We start from the raw sequence: 19,563 nt of genomic DNA on the forward strand, positions 1-19,563 counted from the left end.
GAAGGTAAAACCCAGGTTACCGTGGAAAAGCCATTAACTTGTTGCTTAGAACCTGTTGCAGCTGAAGCTATAATGTTCTGCACTGAATATTTGCTCAACTTGTCAACCGGCGATCAATCGTGAAAAATGTCATTGCCGTTTGAGAATTTGCTCAAAAAGAAAAAGAAAAAATAGGGGAGAGAGAGAGTAGGACGACACGTCGCACGACAAAGAAGCTCGAACTCGTCGATTTATTCTTACTAATTTTAGACCCAATTTGTCACGTAATAAGATAAACGGTGTGCGTTCTTAGACTGAACTCTCAGAAGAAATTTCCGTTCTTAATTGTTATAAGGTTGTTTCTTTTTTTTTTTTTTAAAAAAATGGTATTTATGTAAATTGCAACCCCACTGGTCGGGTGGGTAGTGACTTGTACACGACGATCGGGACATAGAGAAGCCCAGAGCTCTTTACAGGGCCTCGTTACGGTCTCAAACCCATAATTCGATCTTATTTTCAGACCACTACTTGAACATGAGCTGACGCCATTGCGGCCCACCAAACATGGCACTCTTTGCATAGAACTTTTTTTTTTTTTTTCTAAATCTCTCTTTGCGTAGAAAACTTGATAGAAGGGAAATCAAGCTAGTATAAAGCAGCGGAACGCTTCCTTTCTCCTCTAGTCCTCTTTTATCTACCTCTGGGCTTCGTTGTCTTCGTTTGCAAGAAAAGGAAATGGCGGATTCGTCGTCATCTTCAGCTGCGTCAACAGCAGTGGCAAGTTCCGATTCAGAGAGAGAAGAACTGTTGGATCGAATGCTGACTCGTTTGGCTCTCTGTGACGACTCTAAACTCCAACCCTTGCTCTCCAAGCTTCTCCCTCTTACCATTTCCTCCCTCTCCTCTCAATCCCCTGCCGTCCGCAACAAGGTTTCTACTCTTTCACTGTACTGGTTATACAATCTATGCTGTCGGGAATTTCTGCTGGTGTTGATAGATCATAGTATGATTTAACTTTTGGGGATTTTTTTTTCTCTTTTATGATTCTTACTCTTGGGATTCTGGAGGATGCTGCTTCAATTTATTTTATTTTTTTGTTTTCTTCAAAATTTTTATTCATCTGCTATTGCCATGAATTTCCCTTTTGGCGACGTTAACCATTTCATATGTATATTGAGGTTATATATCTGTATAGTTCAGTTCATTGAACCTTACTGGATAGGTGATGCAAATTCTATTCATTATCCGGTATGGAAGTGTACTGACTTTACAAATCAAACTCCAATGGGTGGGAGGAGAGAGAGCACAGAACATATGATAATAGCACTTACTCTACTAACATAATACAAGTTCATTGGACTTTGGATTCTTTTTTATTGGCAACCGTAATGTGCTTTTAGCGTGTAAACTGGGATTACTTTATTAACCTGTTTAGAAGGTCCGGGTTTGGGATAAGATGGAAGGGATAAGTTATGATCATATATGGCTTGATTTTTAGATGCTGGTTAATGTTTATCCAACTAAGTTATTCAGTAGCTGAAGGATTTGAAGGTGATCTTGTATTGCTTCTTTTATTTTTTCTTGTTCTGAAAATTCTCTGTGGGATGTTGACTATAATGTTGAGGGAGACTCTTTCTTTCGATTCAGAAATGAAACTGGTGGTATTGTGACGATTCACAATTGGTGCTTGCCAATTGTACCATACTGTTTTTGTGGTTGTGGTGCTATTACTGATGATTAAGAATTTTTTTTTTGATAAGTAATAAGAATTTTATTATCACGAATAGGCATAGCCCAAGTACACATGAAGTATATAAAGGAAATACCCACTACACTCTAGAAAACAGGAAAAACTAAAACAGAAATAGATTCAGTACATTCTCATCATTCCTTACAAAGATCTTAGCCCACAAACTCAAAGTAGAAAAGAAAAAGTTTCGAAGATCTTCAAAAGAGCGCTCCTTCTCTTCAAAACATCTCCCATTTCTTTCCAGCCAAAGACACCACGTTAATGGTTAATAATTATTTGGATGTTGTGCTATATTTGAAGTTGTTCTAGGCTTAAGGGAGAACTTGAGTGGGAGTGACCTAGTCTCTGGTGGCCTGATGAATGATGTAGCGAACTTAGCTTGTGAATTGGGTAATGAAGAGGATGCTTGAGTAATCACCTATTCGGGTTTGCCACTGGGTACTTCCTTCAAAGGCTATTGGTAGTTATGGAGACAGATAGATGCCGAGTGATATGAAAAAGGTCATGTTTACTTAAAGGCTGTAGGCCCACTTTCACCAATAGTGCCTTATCTGGTCTATTTACTTCTATCCTCTCTTTCTTGATATTTTCAGTCATACTGCTAGTAGATTGAAAAGGTTGCGACATATTTAATGTAGCTAGGTAAGTAATGAGTTGAGATTCCACTTAAGGGAATTTTTTGACCTGTAAACAAATTTTATTGAAGATAATAGGCAATGCCCAAATACACAGTACATATACAAGAGCGTCACTTATGCACGATTATCTAGTGATACAAGAAAGTCTTGAAAGTTCATGCAATTAGAATTGATTACAATCAACCAATGGCGTAAAGTGTTAAAAAGAATGTTCTATGGTTTTCCATTGATGCTTATACGATCTTCAAAACTTCTTTCATTTGCCTGCCTCCAAATACACCACCATAGGCATATCGAAATCATCTTCCAGATCGCTGCAATATGTGGGTTACCATGAAGGCCTATCCAATTTGCTAGAAAATCGACCACCCTTCATGACATCACCCAAGCTAGCTCCACTCTAGAAAAGAAGACATTCCACTTAGGGATCATATTACAACTTGTTTTCCTTTGCAACTTGGGGGCTGGAAATTCGATCATTTTCAACTAAGCATTGTTAGGGAAGTGGTTATGTTGCTTTGGTGGGGGAGGGGATCATCTTTAGCGATGAGTTTGGTGTGAAGTAGGGGGATAATTTGGTTCACACACCTCGACGAGGCATTGCTGATGTAATTTGGGGAATAGCATTGGGTGTGGCTGGGAGAGTTTGCTGATTTTTTGACATCTTGGTAGTGCATGATATGACATGATATCATATTTGTTCTGGGAATGATGTGTGGTGTAGGAAGTGGCACATTGATTATTTTTCCTTGTCCTGTTCATTATTTGTTGGAGGATGGGAGTGTGTCACACATTGTTTGGGTGTGAAACTTCAGTCAGGAAACCCAAATTTGTGCGTGCTTTTCTTGTTTTGAAACTAGAATCTGTTCATGCACTATTTGTTCCAATTTGTTTTTCACTTTTCCTAAGGGGATGGGCAAAGATAAAAAGGTTTGAAGACTAAATTTAAATGGTAGATTTGCCCTTGTTCTATAATTTTTGTCATAAAATAATTAAATGGTAGATTTGATGTATGCACTTATAATGCTTAGATTGTTTAATACTTCACTGTTTCCTTGGAGAGTGTTTGGCATACGGCAGGTCCCTAGAAAGTTGTTTTCTTTTCTTAGATAGTTGCATTTAATAGAATTTTGATTATGGATCATCTCATCAAAAGAAGGCCACTCTAAATTTTTTTCTTTGTTCATGAAGTGGAGGATGGTAGATTGTTGATACATAAGCCTATTGGAAAAGAGTGGTTGTTGATGGTATTTACTTTTTTTGTTTTTGGTTTTATTGGGGTTTGTTTGTGAATGTTATTTGGAAAGGGATGCTTGGAAACGTTATAAGTAGTTTTATTTGGAATGCTGTACTGCTTCAGATTAAGGGTTTTTTTTTTTAATTGGTAAACAATATTTTATTGGTCAAAAGAATAGGCAAGAGCCCAAGTATACGGGACATATACAAGAGGAACTCCTGAGCGTTCTATTTTGGAGATACAAGGAATTCAAAGACATGCCATGAAAATCAATTACAATTGACCAATGGAGTAAAATATTGAAAAATAGTTTTCGAAGCTCATCCGTTGACCGCACTTGATCTTCAAAACTTCTTTTGTTCCTCTGCACAGTCAATTCAGATAACCATATGTTAAAGGGATTATAGCAAGAGAAAGGGATAACTGGGCCTTCAAAGCTTCCTATGAATGGCCTAAAATCCACTTTCCACAATCATTGGATGATTTATGACTAATGATCTTCATTTTGATATTTTTTTTTTGATCAGTAAAAAGTAATTTTCATTAATATGAATGAAAATAGGCAAGGCCTATGTACACAGGGAGTATACAATAGAAAACACCTAAATACATTCTTAAAAAACTAAATTAGAGCTAGGAACTCATGTACACTGTTTCCATTAAGAACAATGGCTGAAAACCATATTAGTAAAGTGTGTAGAAAAAAATTCTGAAGCTCCTCCATCGATCGCTCCCTATCTTCAAAGCAACGTGCATTCCTTTCCAACCAAATACACCACATAATGCACAGCGGGATCATCTTCCAAGTTGCAGCTACTTGTGAACAACCTTGTAGACCCTTCCAACAAGCAAGCAAGTCCACCACCTTTGCCGGCATAACCCATGCGACATCTACCCTACGAAATATTCCATTCCACAACTCTCTCGTCACCTCACAATGTAATAATAGATGGTCCACTGATTCTCCATTTTTTTTGCACAAATAACACCAGTCTGTTACTATGAGTCCCCTCTTTCTTAAATTATCCGTGGTTAGAATTTTTCCAAGTGCCGCAGTCCACACAAAAAAAGCCACTTTGGAAGGTACGCGTGACTTCCAAATACTTTTCCACGGAAAATATTCATTACCTTGTGATACCAGAATTTTATAGTATGTCTTGACTGAGAACTTCTTACTGTCCTTGCCCCTCCATTGTAGCCTATCATCCTGTGTCGTTAATCTTTATGAGGAATATATCACGCTAAAAAATTCTGAAACAATAGACAGCTCCCAATCATGATTAGCCCGAGTGAATAAAATGTTCCACTGAAAAGAGTCTTGAGCAATCACGCATAGATCCGCTATAGAAGCCTCCCTGTTAGCCGCAATATTATATAGAGCTGGAAAGGCTCTCTCAAAAGAACGCTCTCCACACCAAACATTCTGCCAAAACTTGATGCGAGTGCCCTGACCGACTACAAATCTAACATTATTTTCAAAGCACTGCCATCCCCCTCCTATATATCTCCATAGACCCACACCATACCCCCCCTTACTTCATTAGTGCACCATCCCCCCCAAGCACCTCCATGTCTCGAAACTACCACTTCCTTCCACAATGACTCCCCTTCTTCTTGATACCTCCATAACCATTTTTCCAAAAGCGCTTTATTGAAAGTCCTCAAATTGCGCACACCTAAACAACCACTCGAAATTGGAGAGCAAACTTTGTTCCAACTAGCAAGATGGAATTTAGTTTCTTCCCCCAGACCACCCCACAAGAACTCCCAGAATAATTTCTCGATACGATGCGCCACCCCTACCGGCAACGGGAATAGTGATAAGAAATAAGTTGGTAGATTGGATAAAGTGCTATTGATCAAAGTGAGTCGCCCTCCCTTCGATAAATACAACCGTTTCCACCCTGCCAATCGTTTCTCTACTCTCTCAATAACCCCTTCCCATATACCTCTGGCTTTGAAAGTGGCACCCAAAGGAAGGCCCAAATATTTCATTGGCAAAGAACCCACTACGCACCCCAACGTTTCTGCTAGTGTACTGATATGAGGCACCACTCCCACCGCCACCATCTCGGATTTGCCCAAGTTAACCTTTAGACCCGTCACCGCCTCGAAGCACAACAAGAGTGCCCTTATGGCTTGTATTTGACCCACCTCCGCTTCACACAAAAGAAGTGTATCATCTGCAAATAAAAGATGTGATATCATGACAGAACCAAAAGTACCATTGCCTGCCACAAAACCCGTTATATAGCCTCCTTCAACAGCTGCCTTCACCATCCGGCCTAGTGCCTCCATAACAATAACGAAAAGAAATGGAGACAACGGATTCCCTTGCCTCAGACCGCGTGAACTACAAAAGAAACCCACCGGATTACCATTAACAAGCACTGAGAAACGCACAGTAGTTATGCAATATCGTATCCATGAGATCCACTTGTTACCGAAACCACATCTCCCAAGTAGGTAAAGGAGGAAATCCCAGTTTACATGATCATAGGCTTTTTCCATATCAAGCTTACAAAGTATACCTGATTTACCTTCCTTTAACCTCTGATCTAGACACTCATTAGCAATAAGAACTGAATTAAGTATCTGCCTCCCCCGTACAAAGGCATTTTGAGACTTTGAAATGATTTGTTCCATAACCACACTTAAACGATTAGCCAGCACCTTGGAAATAATTTTATAAATCCCACTCACTAAACTAATGGGACGAAAATCTTCGATTTCCAGCACTCCCTGTTTCTTCGGAACAAGAGCTATGAACGTTGCATTGAAGCATTTTTCGAATTTTTGGAAAGCATGGAATTCAGAAAAGACCCGCATAACATCACATTTCACTATCTCCCAACAATGTTGAAAAAACCCCATCGAAAACCCATCCGGTCCAGGTGCTTTGTCTTTGGCCATGCTACTAATGATCTTCTGTACCTCTTCTTCTTCAAAAGGTCTTTCCAACCAACTTGCACTTTGCATGTCAATGGACTGAAAAGGCAAACCATCGAGCTTTGGCCTCCAACCAGTCGGCTCTGTTAGCAGATTCTCATAGTAGTTCACAATATGGTTCTCTAAATCAGTAGGAGAAGAAAGAACTTGATTACCTGACTGAAGGGACTCAATAGTGTTGTTACGCCTATGAGAATTGGCCACTCTATGAAAAAACTTCGTACATTTATCCCCTTCTTTTAACCAAAGAGCCCTGGATTTTTGGCGCCACGATGTTTCCTCCATCAACAAGACCCTCTCTAATTCCGTCACCACTACCCTTTTCCGTAGTAGTGCCTCTTCCGAAGCATTTCCCCTTAACGCCTGTTCCTCCAAGACCTGAAGCTCCTCTAATAGACTAGTTTTCTGATTTTCAATATTGCCAAAAACTTCCATGTTCCACCTCCTTAAATCTTGCTTTAATGCCTTAAGTTTCCCAGCGAGAATGAAACTAGGGGTACCCGAGAACTGATAAGAAGACCACCAGGAACGAACTTTCTCAACAAAGCCATCCACTACTAACCACATATTTTCGAACTTGAAATACTGACGACCCCTATTAATACCTCCACAATCTAACATAATTGGGAAATGGTCCGAGCAAACCCGGGCCAACCTCTTCTGATACAACTCCGAATAGTGGGTTTCCAAAGAAGGAGAAACAAGAAACCTATCCAGTCTCGACCACCCCCTATTATTAGACCATGTGAACTCTCCCCCAGCAAGGGGAAGATCCATAAGATTCAAGTCAAACATGAACTCGGAGAACTCTTCCATTGCTATTGAGTGGCCATTATTCCCTGATCGCTCGCTTGGAAAACGAATGATATTGAAATCCCCACCCATACACCACGGCACATCCCAAAGATAATATACACCCGCTAACTCCTCCCACAACCTTCTTCTTTCTCTATATCGATTTGGTCCATAAATGCCTGCAAATGCCCATTCCCACCCATCAATTACATTTCTAAATAAACAAGCCACCGAGCAAGTCCCAACACACTCCTCCACCACCTCCACAATTCTTTTATCCCACATCAAAAGCACCCCCCCAGAAGCTCCTTCCGACGCCAAATATGACCATCCCACATAAGGACATCCCCAAACACTACGAATAAGACTTCGCTCAACATATCTTAATTTTGTTTCTTGAAGGCACACTATATCCACCTTCCACATTTGCAACAAAGTTTTTATGCGAGAGCGTTTGATGCGCTCATTAAGCCCCCGCACGTTCCAAGATAGAATTTTAGGTTTCATGGACAATGGTCATACCCCTCCCTTTCGTTCTATCCCTACTGCAACTACCCTCCTTCCCTTCATAATTTATAGAACATTGTAATCTTTTAAGCTCCCTATCTCTCTTTGTAGCCGTCTTCAATCTACTCTCTTCAATGGCTATAATGAGAGCCCAAAACTGCTCTTCAAAACCTGTACAAGACACCCCAGTACATAATTGCAATTCATCCACTTTCTTGAGAACCCAATCAGGGATAAAATTAGAGTTGGGGCTAGGAGGAAGCACTCTTAATGGTTCAGCCTCTCTTTTATCCATGCAATCCCCTTCACAAAACCCCAACTGCATATTAATACCTTTTAAACTTGCTTCTCCATCACTATTTGAACCAACTACTTCATTAACCTCTGGATTTGATTTCTGCCCAACAAGGAGTTCTCCAACAACCATTTGAGACATAACTGAATTCTGTAGCAATCCATCTGTAAAGATTGAACCAGTGCCACCAGCCGTCAAGGACTTCTTAAAAGTGCTGCCAGTCTCCATCGTATATTTCTGTTCCAGAGAGGTCTGTGTATCCCCCGTCGTTGACCCCTGTAACAGCCCACTCGTGAGGGATGAAACCATCTCCTCCCTCGCATTAATCTCAGGCCCCAAAGACGTCGCCATAGGACTCTCTGCCTCCGTCGCACCTTTCTGTGCAATATCCGAAACATATTCCTGCACCACTACCTCTGCCGTAGAATCTACCACATTCGGTGAAGTTGTCTGAGGCAACTCCGGAAGCAATGGCTCTGTCACTGTTACGATACTCAAATGTGTCTGAGAATCCCCCGTCGTTGACCCCTGTAACAACCCACTCGAGTGGGATGGACCCATCTCCTCCCTCGCATGAATTTCAGGCCCCAGAGACATCGTCATAAAATCGCTTGCCTCTGTCGCACCTTTCTGTGCGATTTTCGAAACCTTTGCCTGTACCACTACCTCCGCCGTAGGGACTACCACCTTCGGCGAGGTTGTCTGTGGCATCACCGAAAGCGGCGGCTCAGTTCCACCCCCCGATGGGCCTCCAACCTCCTCTCGGGCCCGATTACATGTCTGCCTCCAAAAAGGGCCCGATTGTTTTTGGGTCTTGTTGGGCTGAAACCCAACTTCACGGCCTATTATTTTGCCCTTCCCCTTACCAATGTTTTCCTTGGCCCATTGATCTTCAATATCCCGTCCATGACCCAAGCCCAGTCCCGATATACCTTTTAATTCAACACACCGTTTTAGCCATCCCACCTTATTTGTTAACTCTCCCAACTGCTCCTCCATATCACTTAACGCCTTCAACACGCTTTCTTCTTTCAGCGCAACAACATCTCTACCATCTCCATCCCGCAACAGGTCATTACCCGCAGAAGTGACAGGACCTTTCTTCACCAAACCCATTTTCTCTGCGCAGTTCACGTCTCGAGACCTCTCCACTTCTCTGCTCTCCCGCAAAACATCACTGTACGAGCGCAAATTTGAATTCTGCACAGTCGTGATTGGTGGTAACTGACAACCACCACCACTTCCAGCTTCCTTCAGCGCCATCGCTAGTTTTCTCCATCCCACTCTATCCTTATCCCCTGGTATGAAGACAAAGTTCCGACGACCCCCTCCACAATACTCCACCAGCGCCATGTATTCTCCCCGCGAGTTGGAACACCGTTGCGCAATGTAGCCCCTATCTCCATCCCTATATGCAGAGTAAAAGCCCTTACCCTCCCTCTTCAAGCACACCTCCAATGCATTATAAAACCAACGTACTGTTCCAGACTCAAGTTCATCTTTTTTATCACTTTCCAACCCTTCTCTGTAAGAATCACGTACCTGCCATCCCTAGCCACCTCGAACAGTTTTGATTCAATATTGATAAACATCTCATACTAGGATTAATATCCTTTAAAAGCAAAGAATCCTCCCCTGCTAAACTAAATCCCACTATCAAACTCCCGCAAACGCCATTAAGACGAAGCACAGAATTGTATGAGAGACGTTGATATTTTTTATTTTTAATATCTTTAAGTTTTAGGCAATAGTCATTAGGAGAACCTCTTATGTACATCTTGCGTAAGTGAAGCTTCTTTTTTATTTTAAATATTATTACTTGTAGGAAGGGATGGGAAGGGAAGGGAGGAGAGGGTACGGTATTCCTCTCTCTAGATGGTTTACCTGGGAATTCATTAGTTGGGTTGGGTTGGTTAAGAGATTTTGTCAATTCAGATAACAATATGTTTGCTACACATGCAACATTTATGTCTTCCAAGGTGTTCTGTATGTTTTTCTGAATGTATTATTTTCTTTTTCCATATATGTAGGATAACGGATGTAACCTCTGGTATTTTAATTAATAGTTTCCAAATGAAAAGTTTCTTTGCATTGTTATAGGTGCTTGAGATCTTGAGTCATGTGAACAAGAGGGTGAAACATCAGCTTGAGATTGGTTTGCCACTGTTAGAGTTATGGAAATTATATTCAGAAGCCAATGCTGCTCCAATGGTTAGGAATTTTTGCATTGTGTATATTGAAATGGCATTTGAACGTGTACACGGAAAGGTATGTTTTCTTTCTTTGGTATTAATCTTTCCTGGGAAATCATGTCTTTTATTTGGTTTGGAATAACATCTTGATGTTGGAGTAATTTTGGAGTTAAGGATGGTACTTGATGCTTGTGTAATAGGAAAAGGAAGATTTGGTTCCTCTGCTTGTGGTGAACATTTCAAAGCTTCCTCATCAGCACCAAGAGATTATCCTGAGAATTGCTACCAAGGTATATTTCAGGTTTGCCGTACTTTAGAAATAACTAGGTGCTTCAGGCTTACTGTACTTAAGAAATAAATTGGTGCTTCAGGCTTAGTTAAAGTTACCATTTAGCTGTGATACTATGAAGCATTAGGAAGACTTAAGCTGTGTTGCCTATTTCATCTTTCTCCTGCTTCTTAGTCCTTTACAATGTACTGTTTCAAATTTTATGATGCTTGTACATATGCACCTTTCTGAGCACCGTTCAGGATGAGATCTCTCTGCTTTTTGGATTAGTGGTGGCCACTGCTTGTCGGGCTTAACTTGGGCTACTGTTATTCCAACATATAAATAAGCCTGTCACTTGAGAGTCTGCCTGATCAAATCTCTCCTGTCAATTCCCCTCCAAGTATTGGTTTTTTGGTTGTTTCCTTCGCTATTTTTTTCCTGTTTCCATTTGTGGGATCCATCGGAAATTCTAGTCTTTCTCACTATTGACCTCTAGCTTAAATGGTTTTTCCTCCCTTCTATAAGAGTAGGATTGAGAGTGAATGTATTTGGAACTTACCAATTCAAACAAGAAATCAATTATCCTTGCATTTTTCTCCCTCAAAATACTAAACATTAAGCATAAGGTATTGCACTCCAGAAATCACCCACTGATATCTATTGAAGGGGCCTCTCCACCAATAGCTCTTCAATCAGCTTGTTGCTGATTAAGAATGAGTTTTTCATTGTAAAAAAGACCAAAAAAAGTTGTACCGCGCTGATTATTGCAAAGTGCTTCCCGTGACTGGTCCCAACTTCATTTTGATTGAAACATAGTTGAGTTTTGGTTTTTGATAAGCAAGAAGTAATTGTATTGATAAAGATAGACATAGCCCAAGTACACTAGGGGTATACATATGAGTACACCAAATTAAGAACTAGAAACTGTTACAAGAAAGTCATGGAAGCTGAGACCATTTAACTCTAAAGCAATGGCCCACATAAATAAAGTCTTCCAAAAAAAACTTCTAAATTCTCCGAGCAGCGTTCATGATCCTAAAAAAATCTATCATTTCTTTATTTCCAAATACACCAGAAGATACAAATAGGAGTCATCTTCCACACTGCTGCAATCTGTGTGTCCCTGTGATCCCTCTCCAGCTAGCTAGTAGTTCCACTGCCCTTCTTGGTATTACCCAAGCTAGTCCCATTCTGCCGAAAAAGAAATTCCATATGTCCCTTGCAAAATCACAGTGTAAGAGTAAATGGTCTACCGTTTCCCCACTATTTCTGCACATACAACACAAGTCTGTAATTATAAGTTCCTTCTAAGATTATCAATGGTTAGGATCTTCCCTAGAGCTGCTGTCCAAACAAAGAACGTAGCCTTGAGAGGTGCTTTTCTCCTCCATATGTTCTTCTGCGGAAAGAGCGTACCGAGAATTTCCTTTTCCTAGAAGGTCTCCATTCCATCGTTTCTTCAGCTGGAACCCCATGTTATACAGCAGGTTGAAGAACTCCTCCAGCGCACTCACTGCCCAATCTTGTGCCTCCCTAGTGAGGTTGATATTCCACACCTGTGAACCATGACTAATTACCCTCACATCAACCACCATAACTTCTTTATCTCGAGCAATTATGAAAATATTAGGATAAGCATCCTTAAGAGCCATATCTCCTTGCCTATTTCTATGAATACAATATCTTTGATTACCTATAAAACAAAAAAGAGCCATATCTTCCACACCCACATCGTCCCAAAAGCTAATTCTGCTGCCATCCCCCAAACATAGCCTACTGTTACTCGAATAAACCTCCCACCCTTGCCTTATATACTTCAACAACCCAACACCATAAGCCCCCCTCCCCTCATTAGAACACCAACCCCCCCTTACACTCCCATACTTCGCATCAATCACCCCTTTCCATAAGGCTTCCCTCTCATGATTATATCGCCACAACCATTTTCCTAATAGAGCCTTATTAAAGAGCCTAACATTACAGACCCCCAACCCATCATCTCTCAAAGGAGTACACACTCTATCCCATCCAACTAGATGAAATTTAGACTTATCATCTAGACCACTCCACAGAAAATTACGTTGGAGTTTCTCAATCCTAGATGCAATGTTTGCCGGAAGGGGAAATAAAGACAAGAAATATGTGGGAAGGTTAGATAGAGTGCTCTTAATAAGTGTGATCCACCCCCCCTTTCAATAAGTATAACCTTTTCCACCTGGCCAGCTTATGCTCTAATTTCTCTAACACCTCCTCCCAAATTGTCTTGGCTTTGAAAGTTGCTCCCAACGGGAGACCAAGGTACTTCAATGGCAGCGAAGAAACCACATCCCAATATGCTGGCCAATCCTCTAATGTTTCTTACCTCACCCACCGCAACCATCTCCGTTTTAGCAAGATTTATCTTTAATCCGGATACCGCTTCAAAACATAGTAAGATGGCCTTCAAAAATTGAATATGTCCTGCCTTATCCTCACAAAACAGCAATGTATCATCTGCAAACAAGAGATGAGAAATAGTGGTGGAGCCATGGTTAGCAGCCCCCGCTGAAAATCCTGAAACATAGTGGAGTATAATGAAAAGGATTCTTGCAATTGATTCTGACTGCAATTGACATTAAGACAGGACATATTCAATTATTGGGAAATTGACAAAAATTAGTTTTTGCTTGATTTCAGGTGATTGGTGAATGTCACTCAAATCACATTGACAATGAAGTTGCTGCAAAGTATAGATTGATAAACGATTCTCAGGATAGGGAGATGTTCATTGAATTTTGCTTTCATACAATTTTGTATCAATCACCATCTACAAGGTCTGAAATCAGTCTAGTTTGGAGTACCATATAATTACTGGACATGTTTACTTATAAAAAAACATAATTACTGGACATGTTGTTTGTAATGTCATAATTTAATGTGAGGACTTATGTTTCTTTTCAGCGGAGGATGCCCACCTGGACTTTCGATTGCTCAAGCCAATCGTGTTGCTGGGAAACATGAACTGAAAAACGATATTCTCTTAACGAGGAAGGTGAGTTTATCATGGGTAAAAGATGATTTTATTATGAAATAGGCGTTTAGTCTTATTTGTGATGGTACAATCCTAATAGGTGAACTTGCTCTGGGAAAAAAATGTATTAGTAGCTTAATTGCCATGAGTGGATAAATGAGTTGGGAGGTAATTTTGTTCAAGCTTTCTAAGTGTGCCCCACAAGTGTGTGGGTCTCACACATCCATTATACCAAGTTATACAGTGTAATAACTTTCAGTAAGATGTATACTTTTGCTGCAAACTCATTGTTGGAACAATAGCCTGTTACTTATCCAACGTGTGTACTAAATAGCAAATGGTGTCATTCCAGATATCTATCTAATCAATGAATTGGTTTTCATAAAAACTAAACTTAGGTTTTTAAAACATATGATAAAAAATTCTTGATCTTTGGTTGACTTTATGTAAGCATGTGGGTTGTATATAAAATCCAAAAATAGGCTTGTTAAAATTTGGTTTTTCAAATCGTGGGGGTTGGTTGGTGAACTATGGATTTGGCTAAGACAGTATATAGTTACAATTGGTTCTCACTTTCTAATTTGTTAATTCCAAATTATTGCATACATGTTTTTGTAAGAGAGAAAAACACAATTGCTGTTTTTTTTTTAACTGTATATTTACCAAATCAGGTTCACAGTTGGAACGGATTGTACCATAGGATTAGTTTGGAACAATAATGAATATGTTCATTTTTTAAATACACCTCATCGTGGCTGCTGTCTGTCTAGCTAGTTTTCAACAGCATCATCCGGTCCTTCCTTGCACATAAATGTATGCATACATGAATGTGTGCATATTGATGGGCCAGTCTCTAGAATTCTATCATGACCTATATTATTTCTTTTGTGTTCTGCAAGCAGTTGGGGATCTTGAATGTTGTTGAAGCTATGGAGTTGGCCCCTGAGCTTGCTTATCCTCTATACATGGCCGCTTGTGCAGATTGGTATTTAATAGTTACCCTCCTATTTTTATTATAGTTTATTAAAATATCCTTTTGTTTTCTGTATTTTTTTATATATTCAATTATGTGCTCTTTTCTGATTGACAAATTCAAGGCAGGAGCCCGTTGTTAAGAGAGGGGAAGAGCTTTTAAAGAAGAAGGGTTCTGGTGCTAATTTAGATGATCCAAACCTGATAAATAGACTGTTTTTACTATTTAATGGTATGCAATTTATAGTCTATCTTTTTAAATTGAATTTGATGTGAGGAATTTGTTATAATTTGATTGACTAATGTTCTTTTCTCTCTGTCTTCATCTCTATCACTCATATCTTTCCCACTATGAATCCCTTATCCCTATAAAAATAATGTTTTTACAATTTATTAGTATGTGATTCACAATCTGTCTTTTTTAATTGAATTTGATGTGATATGTTTTTATAAGTTGATCAGCTAATGCGGGGAGGATTTGGGGATAAGGCCAAGTCCCATCTTGTTAGCTAGGATATGGTATGCTACCCAATTTCTTGTGGTGGATTGGGGATTCGAAACTTGAGGATATTTAATAAGGCTCTCTCTGAGAAGTGGTTTTGGTGATACAACAAAGAAGGGGAGGCATTGCAGAGGGCTATTGTTGATTCAGGACATGGGAGGTTTTTTTTTTGGGTGGGGGGGGGGGGGGGGGGGGGGGGGGGGGTTTGGTGCTCCAACGAAGTTTAGGGTGCGCATGGTGTGAGTTTGTGGAAAAATATAAGAGTTGATTGGGGGGATTTTGCTAGACATTTAAGATTTGTGGTTGATGATGGCTCCAGAATTAGATTTTGGCATGACACTTGGTGTGGAGATAGGCCTCTCAAGGATACGTTTCCAGCACTTTATTGGATTGCGCTTGAACAGGTTGCTTTGGTGTCTGTTCTACATGATAGTTCCAGTGGCTTTATGCAGCGGAATGTTAGTTTTCAAAGAGCTACTTAGGATTAAGAGGGGTGCAATTACAGATTTTTTCAGCTTGCTTTTGAGTAGTGGTAGTATTGCTGCTGATAAGATGGTTTGGATTCAATCCAGGACTGGGAAATTCTCTGTTCGGTCTTTGTATAAGGCTATGCCTTAGAGGCTGGTGGATTTTCTTGATCATCATTTTTTTGTATGCTTTTTGGGATGTGAGAGTAAAATCTTGATTAACGCCTTATCGATCCAAATCTATTGTCGGTCACCCACATATATCCCAAATCCTTGATATTATTGATTGTGTAATGTTTTTTAAAAAGTACAATATTTAAAAAGGGTGGGATTTTTTATGTGGGGTCTTTGCATAGTTTGCTTGTTAGGGGAGTGCTCAGGGTTTTATAAATCATGGTGAGGAATTTTGAGCCACACGGGTTAGGATTCTCAGGTCAAGAGAAAATTTTTGATATTTGATGGGGTTAATCAAGGAGACATTAATGAAACAAGATCCGAGATGGTGGACAGCAAAGGAGTGGCATCAATGGTCCAAAATTAAGAGGAGGCCAGCAATTGTGTTGCTCTGTGTGGATGTGTATTTGGTTTACATTGTTAAAGTGTTAGTAGTGATGTAGGCAAGAAAGTTCTTATTTGCAAGTTGGTATGGAAAATGCACCATCGGCACCACTAACATTTTTTTTTGGTTGGCACTGGCTGTCTGTTAACAGCATTCTGACTAATCCCGGGGGTGCATAGACCCTTGGCAAGGAGTTTTCCACAAGTGTACCTCGTGTAATTCAAGGAGAAAATCCCCCAGTCCGATGACCCCTAGAAATTGTTTGCACCCAAGAGGGTTTGAAGCTTAGACCTGAGGGGAACATACCCCCAAGCCCAATGCCTTTATCACTTGAGCCAACCCATAGGGGTTAACATGTCAAATTGAATATTCATTTACATATCAATTTTAATTAGGTCAATGGTGTAAATGGTCCTCTGCATCAAACTTAAAAGTAAAAGAACTCCAAAGGAAAACAAGACTGAAAAAAATAAATGATTTATCACTTTGAGCTGCGAAAGCCACCTAAATTTATATTTGTCCCATGAATCTTTTTACCATTCAATTTTTTCTACCCACATCAAATATGGAAAAAATTTAACAACTAATAAAACACAACCTAATTTGAAATTGCCTTTTCAATTGATCATTAAATGTCTCATAGAGTACAATTGATGACACATCTTGTTGTTTCTTTTAAAAAAGAGAGAGGCTGAGTTATCATCCGCCATATCTCTTCAATCTATTCACCTTTTTTTTTTTTTTTTGTATCCGACAATAATCATACAATGTGCTTTGGTTGATACTTTGATGCAAGGGAGTTTATATTTATGCTTGCGATGCTTCTATTTAGGCTGCGTTTGGATGTTGAGTTGAGTTGAGCTCTTTATGAATAGTAGTGAGTTGAGATGGTAGAGTGAGTTTTGTGGGATCCACCTAAGATGAGTTTAAATGTGTTTGGATGTTAAGATGAGTTTAGATGTATTTATGGGAAGTTGAAAAAGGTTGTGGGTCCCACGTGTAAAAAAATGTTGAATTGAGATGAGTTTAGTTACTTATCAAAAAAAAAAAAAAAAGAGATGAATTTAGTAATTTAAGAGTTGAGCGTTTGGATGTTAGACTTAGCTTAAAATTAGACTGAACTGAGTTGAACTCAGATGAGTTTAACAACCAAACGGGACCTTAAAATTACTAACATTTGTACTTGTGATGCTTCGAGTTAAAATTATTCTGTTAATGCTTTTGCTTTTCATCATCTGCTTTCATGAGTTTCTCTTTTCCCAGCTCATTTCTAGTACATGTTTGACACATGATTACAAATTTCCAGGTACTGCTGGAGTGAAAGATGTTGCTCCAGAATTAAGAGTCAATCCTGGGAATCCTGCTCTTAAAGCAAGACTGATGTCTATTTTCTGCCGTTCTATAACAGCTGCAAACAGTTTCCCATCTACTTTGCAGTGTATATTTGGCTGCATATATGGTATTTGGCTTTCCTTCCTATAACTTAATTAGTATTTGCCAATATTTGGCACGGTTCCTTTTAAAACTTGGGGACCGTTCCTGTTGAAAGAATCATTGCTGGATCATTATTTTTTTGGTTTCACAGTCATACATTTTTGGTTTGAGCTGATTCAAGCTGAAAATTGAGGACTCATTTGCATTTTAGTAGATCTAGGGGTGCTAGCTGCACCTCCTGGGTGGCCAGCCTCTGGCCCCGCCCCCCATAGGTGGGTGCCCCTGTCTGGATGTTGGGGGGCGGATTGGCCCCTAGGGCCGCCTGCTACTGCCCACCCTGTGGTATCGCACGGCGAGAGGGAGGGAGGGACTTGGCGTCGCATTTTGATATGTCTGAAGGAGACTTGGCAATCTTTCTAAGTTTAAATTCTCAACATTTCATCATCACATTTTGATATGAACCATGAAACATATATTTACATGACCATTGACTGTTTTCTCTATATGTCAAATTGAAGACTAAATATGTGCATGAAAAGAAATCCACTACAAGACCCTATTACAATCATAATTGCAAAATACCTAGTTTGAAAGGGATACATACACATTAATAGTTCCCAGGGCCGAGGTAGGGTGACTATTTGATCTTTTATTGTTATTGTTGTGGAAGCTTTTAGGAGGATGTTGTCGGTTGTGGTATGACTTCCTTAATCTAGCATTCTTTCTAAATTTGCCCACTTACATTCTATCCTTATTCCCACAACCGGCTGGTGTAGCAAATCACATTGAGAACTCACAACACAATTTCCTTTGGGGTGGACTAGGGGAAGAATTTATATTTCATTTAGTTAATTGGGACAAAGTGCTGTCTGATCTTAGGGATGGTTTGGGGATCTGAAATGTGAAGATGTTTAAAGGTGGTTGAGTTCTTTGCAAGAGTTGGGTTAGTATGGGTCATGCCTGCAAAGGTGGTTGAGCTTCTTGTGGCTGGAGAAGTTCATGGTATTGTTCAAATTGCTAGTCTGGAAGAGGTTCCTATTTGGAAGGAAAAAAACGATTAAAACTTTGAGGATAGGGAATGCTTGATGGACGAATGTAGATCTCTCTTCTTCAATTCATTATTCCTATGGGCACTAGCTATTGATTTTAATGGGCTTGATTAATGATTTTCTTGTTTCTATTTTTTCTTCTTATTTAGGTATTTTCTCTTGTATACATCCTATGTACTTGGACAATGCTTATTCTTATTTTAATATTAATAAGTTTTTTACACATAATATATATATATATATATATATCAGGTAGTGTTTTATATTTTTATATTTCATGATATCACCTAGCTGCATTGTTTTGACACCTTGGTCATAAAATAGCATATATACTTCCATCTTCATTTGAAAGTTTTTGTAATTTCTTACTCTTGTGTAATAGCAAGCTTGCTCTTCTTTTTATGCTAATTTTTTCTTGGTTTCTTGAATTCTTAAAATGTGATAGGAAGTGGTACCACATCAAGGTTGAAGCAATTGGGGATGGAATTCACTGTGTGGGTATTTAAACATGTAAGGAACTTGTGGCTAAGCTGCTTCTTATTCTTCTTTTTCTTCTTCTCTCTGTGTGTGTGTCTATCTCTTATTTGGGGTGTTTCGAGAATATTTGGAAATGGACTTGATAACTAAATATGCACTGGTCCTGCTAGGGGTCCTAGTTACTAGATTGTAGTTTTTGCAGGCTGTAACACCCTAATGGAGGCCGAAGCCACATTTGGGCCTACACTCCAAAAAGACTAGTAAATGATATAATTGGAGCCCTATTGGAACAATTATAAAGAGCAAGAACTTCTCATTCCCAAGCAATATGAGATCCCATACTCACCTACCCTTATAACTCAGTATGGGGTATCACAATCTCCCTTAAATTTCTGAAGTACTCGTTGGGCCCGTCCATCGTAGGTGGCACTGCTTGGTTGGGATAAAATTTTTTGCTTTTGTGTTTCGTCTCTCAATAAA

At 39.6% G+C, this 19,563-nt stretch overlaps 1 protein-coding gene across 1 annotated transcript in view; it reads left to right on the forward strand.

Moving 5' to 3' along the window:
- Positions 1–626: 626 nt before the first annotated feature.
- LOC109000602 (proteasome adapter and scaffold protein ECM29) overlaps positions 627–19,563 on the forward strand; it is a 70,946-nt gene continuing 52,009 nt past the window's right edge. Inside the window, exons 1-9 of the mRNA XM_035685382.1 lie at positions 627–909; positions 10,251–10,418; positions 10,543–10,632; positions 13,290–13,426; positions 13,554–13,644; positions 14,526–14,608; positions 14,721–14,827; positions 17,430–17,582; positions 19,052–19,116. Coding sequence (XP_035541275.1) covers positions 715–909; positions 10,251–10,418; positions 10,543–10,632; positions 13,290–13,426; positions 13,554–13,644; positions 14,526–14,608; positions 14,721–14,827; positions 17,430–17,582; positions 19,052–19,116 — 1,089 coding nt within the window. The 5' untranslated portion in view covers positions 627–714. The remainder of the gene's footprint in view (positions 910–10,250; positions 10,419–10,542; positions 10,633–13,289; positions 13,427–13,553; positions 13,645–14,525; positions 14,609–14,720; positions 14,828–17,429; positions 17,583–19,051; positions 19,117–19,563) is intronic.

Source organism: Juglans regia, chromosome 14 (genome assembly GCF_001411555.2).
Source record: "Juglans regia cultivar Chandler chromosome 14, Walnut 2.0, whole genome shotgun sequence".
Taxonomy (NCBI): domain Eukaryota; kingdom Viridiplantae; phylum Streptophyta; class Magnoliopsida; order Fagales; family Juglandaceae; genus Juglans; species Juglans regia.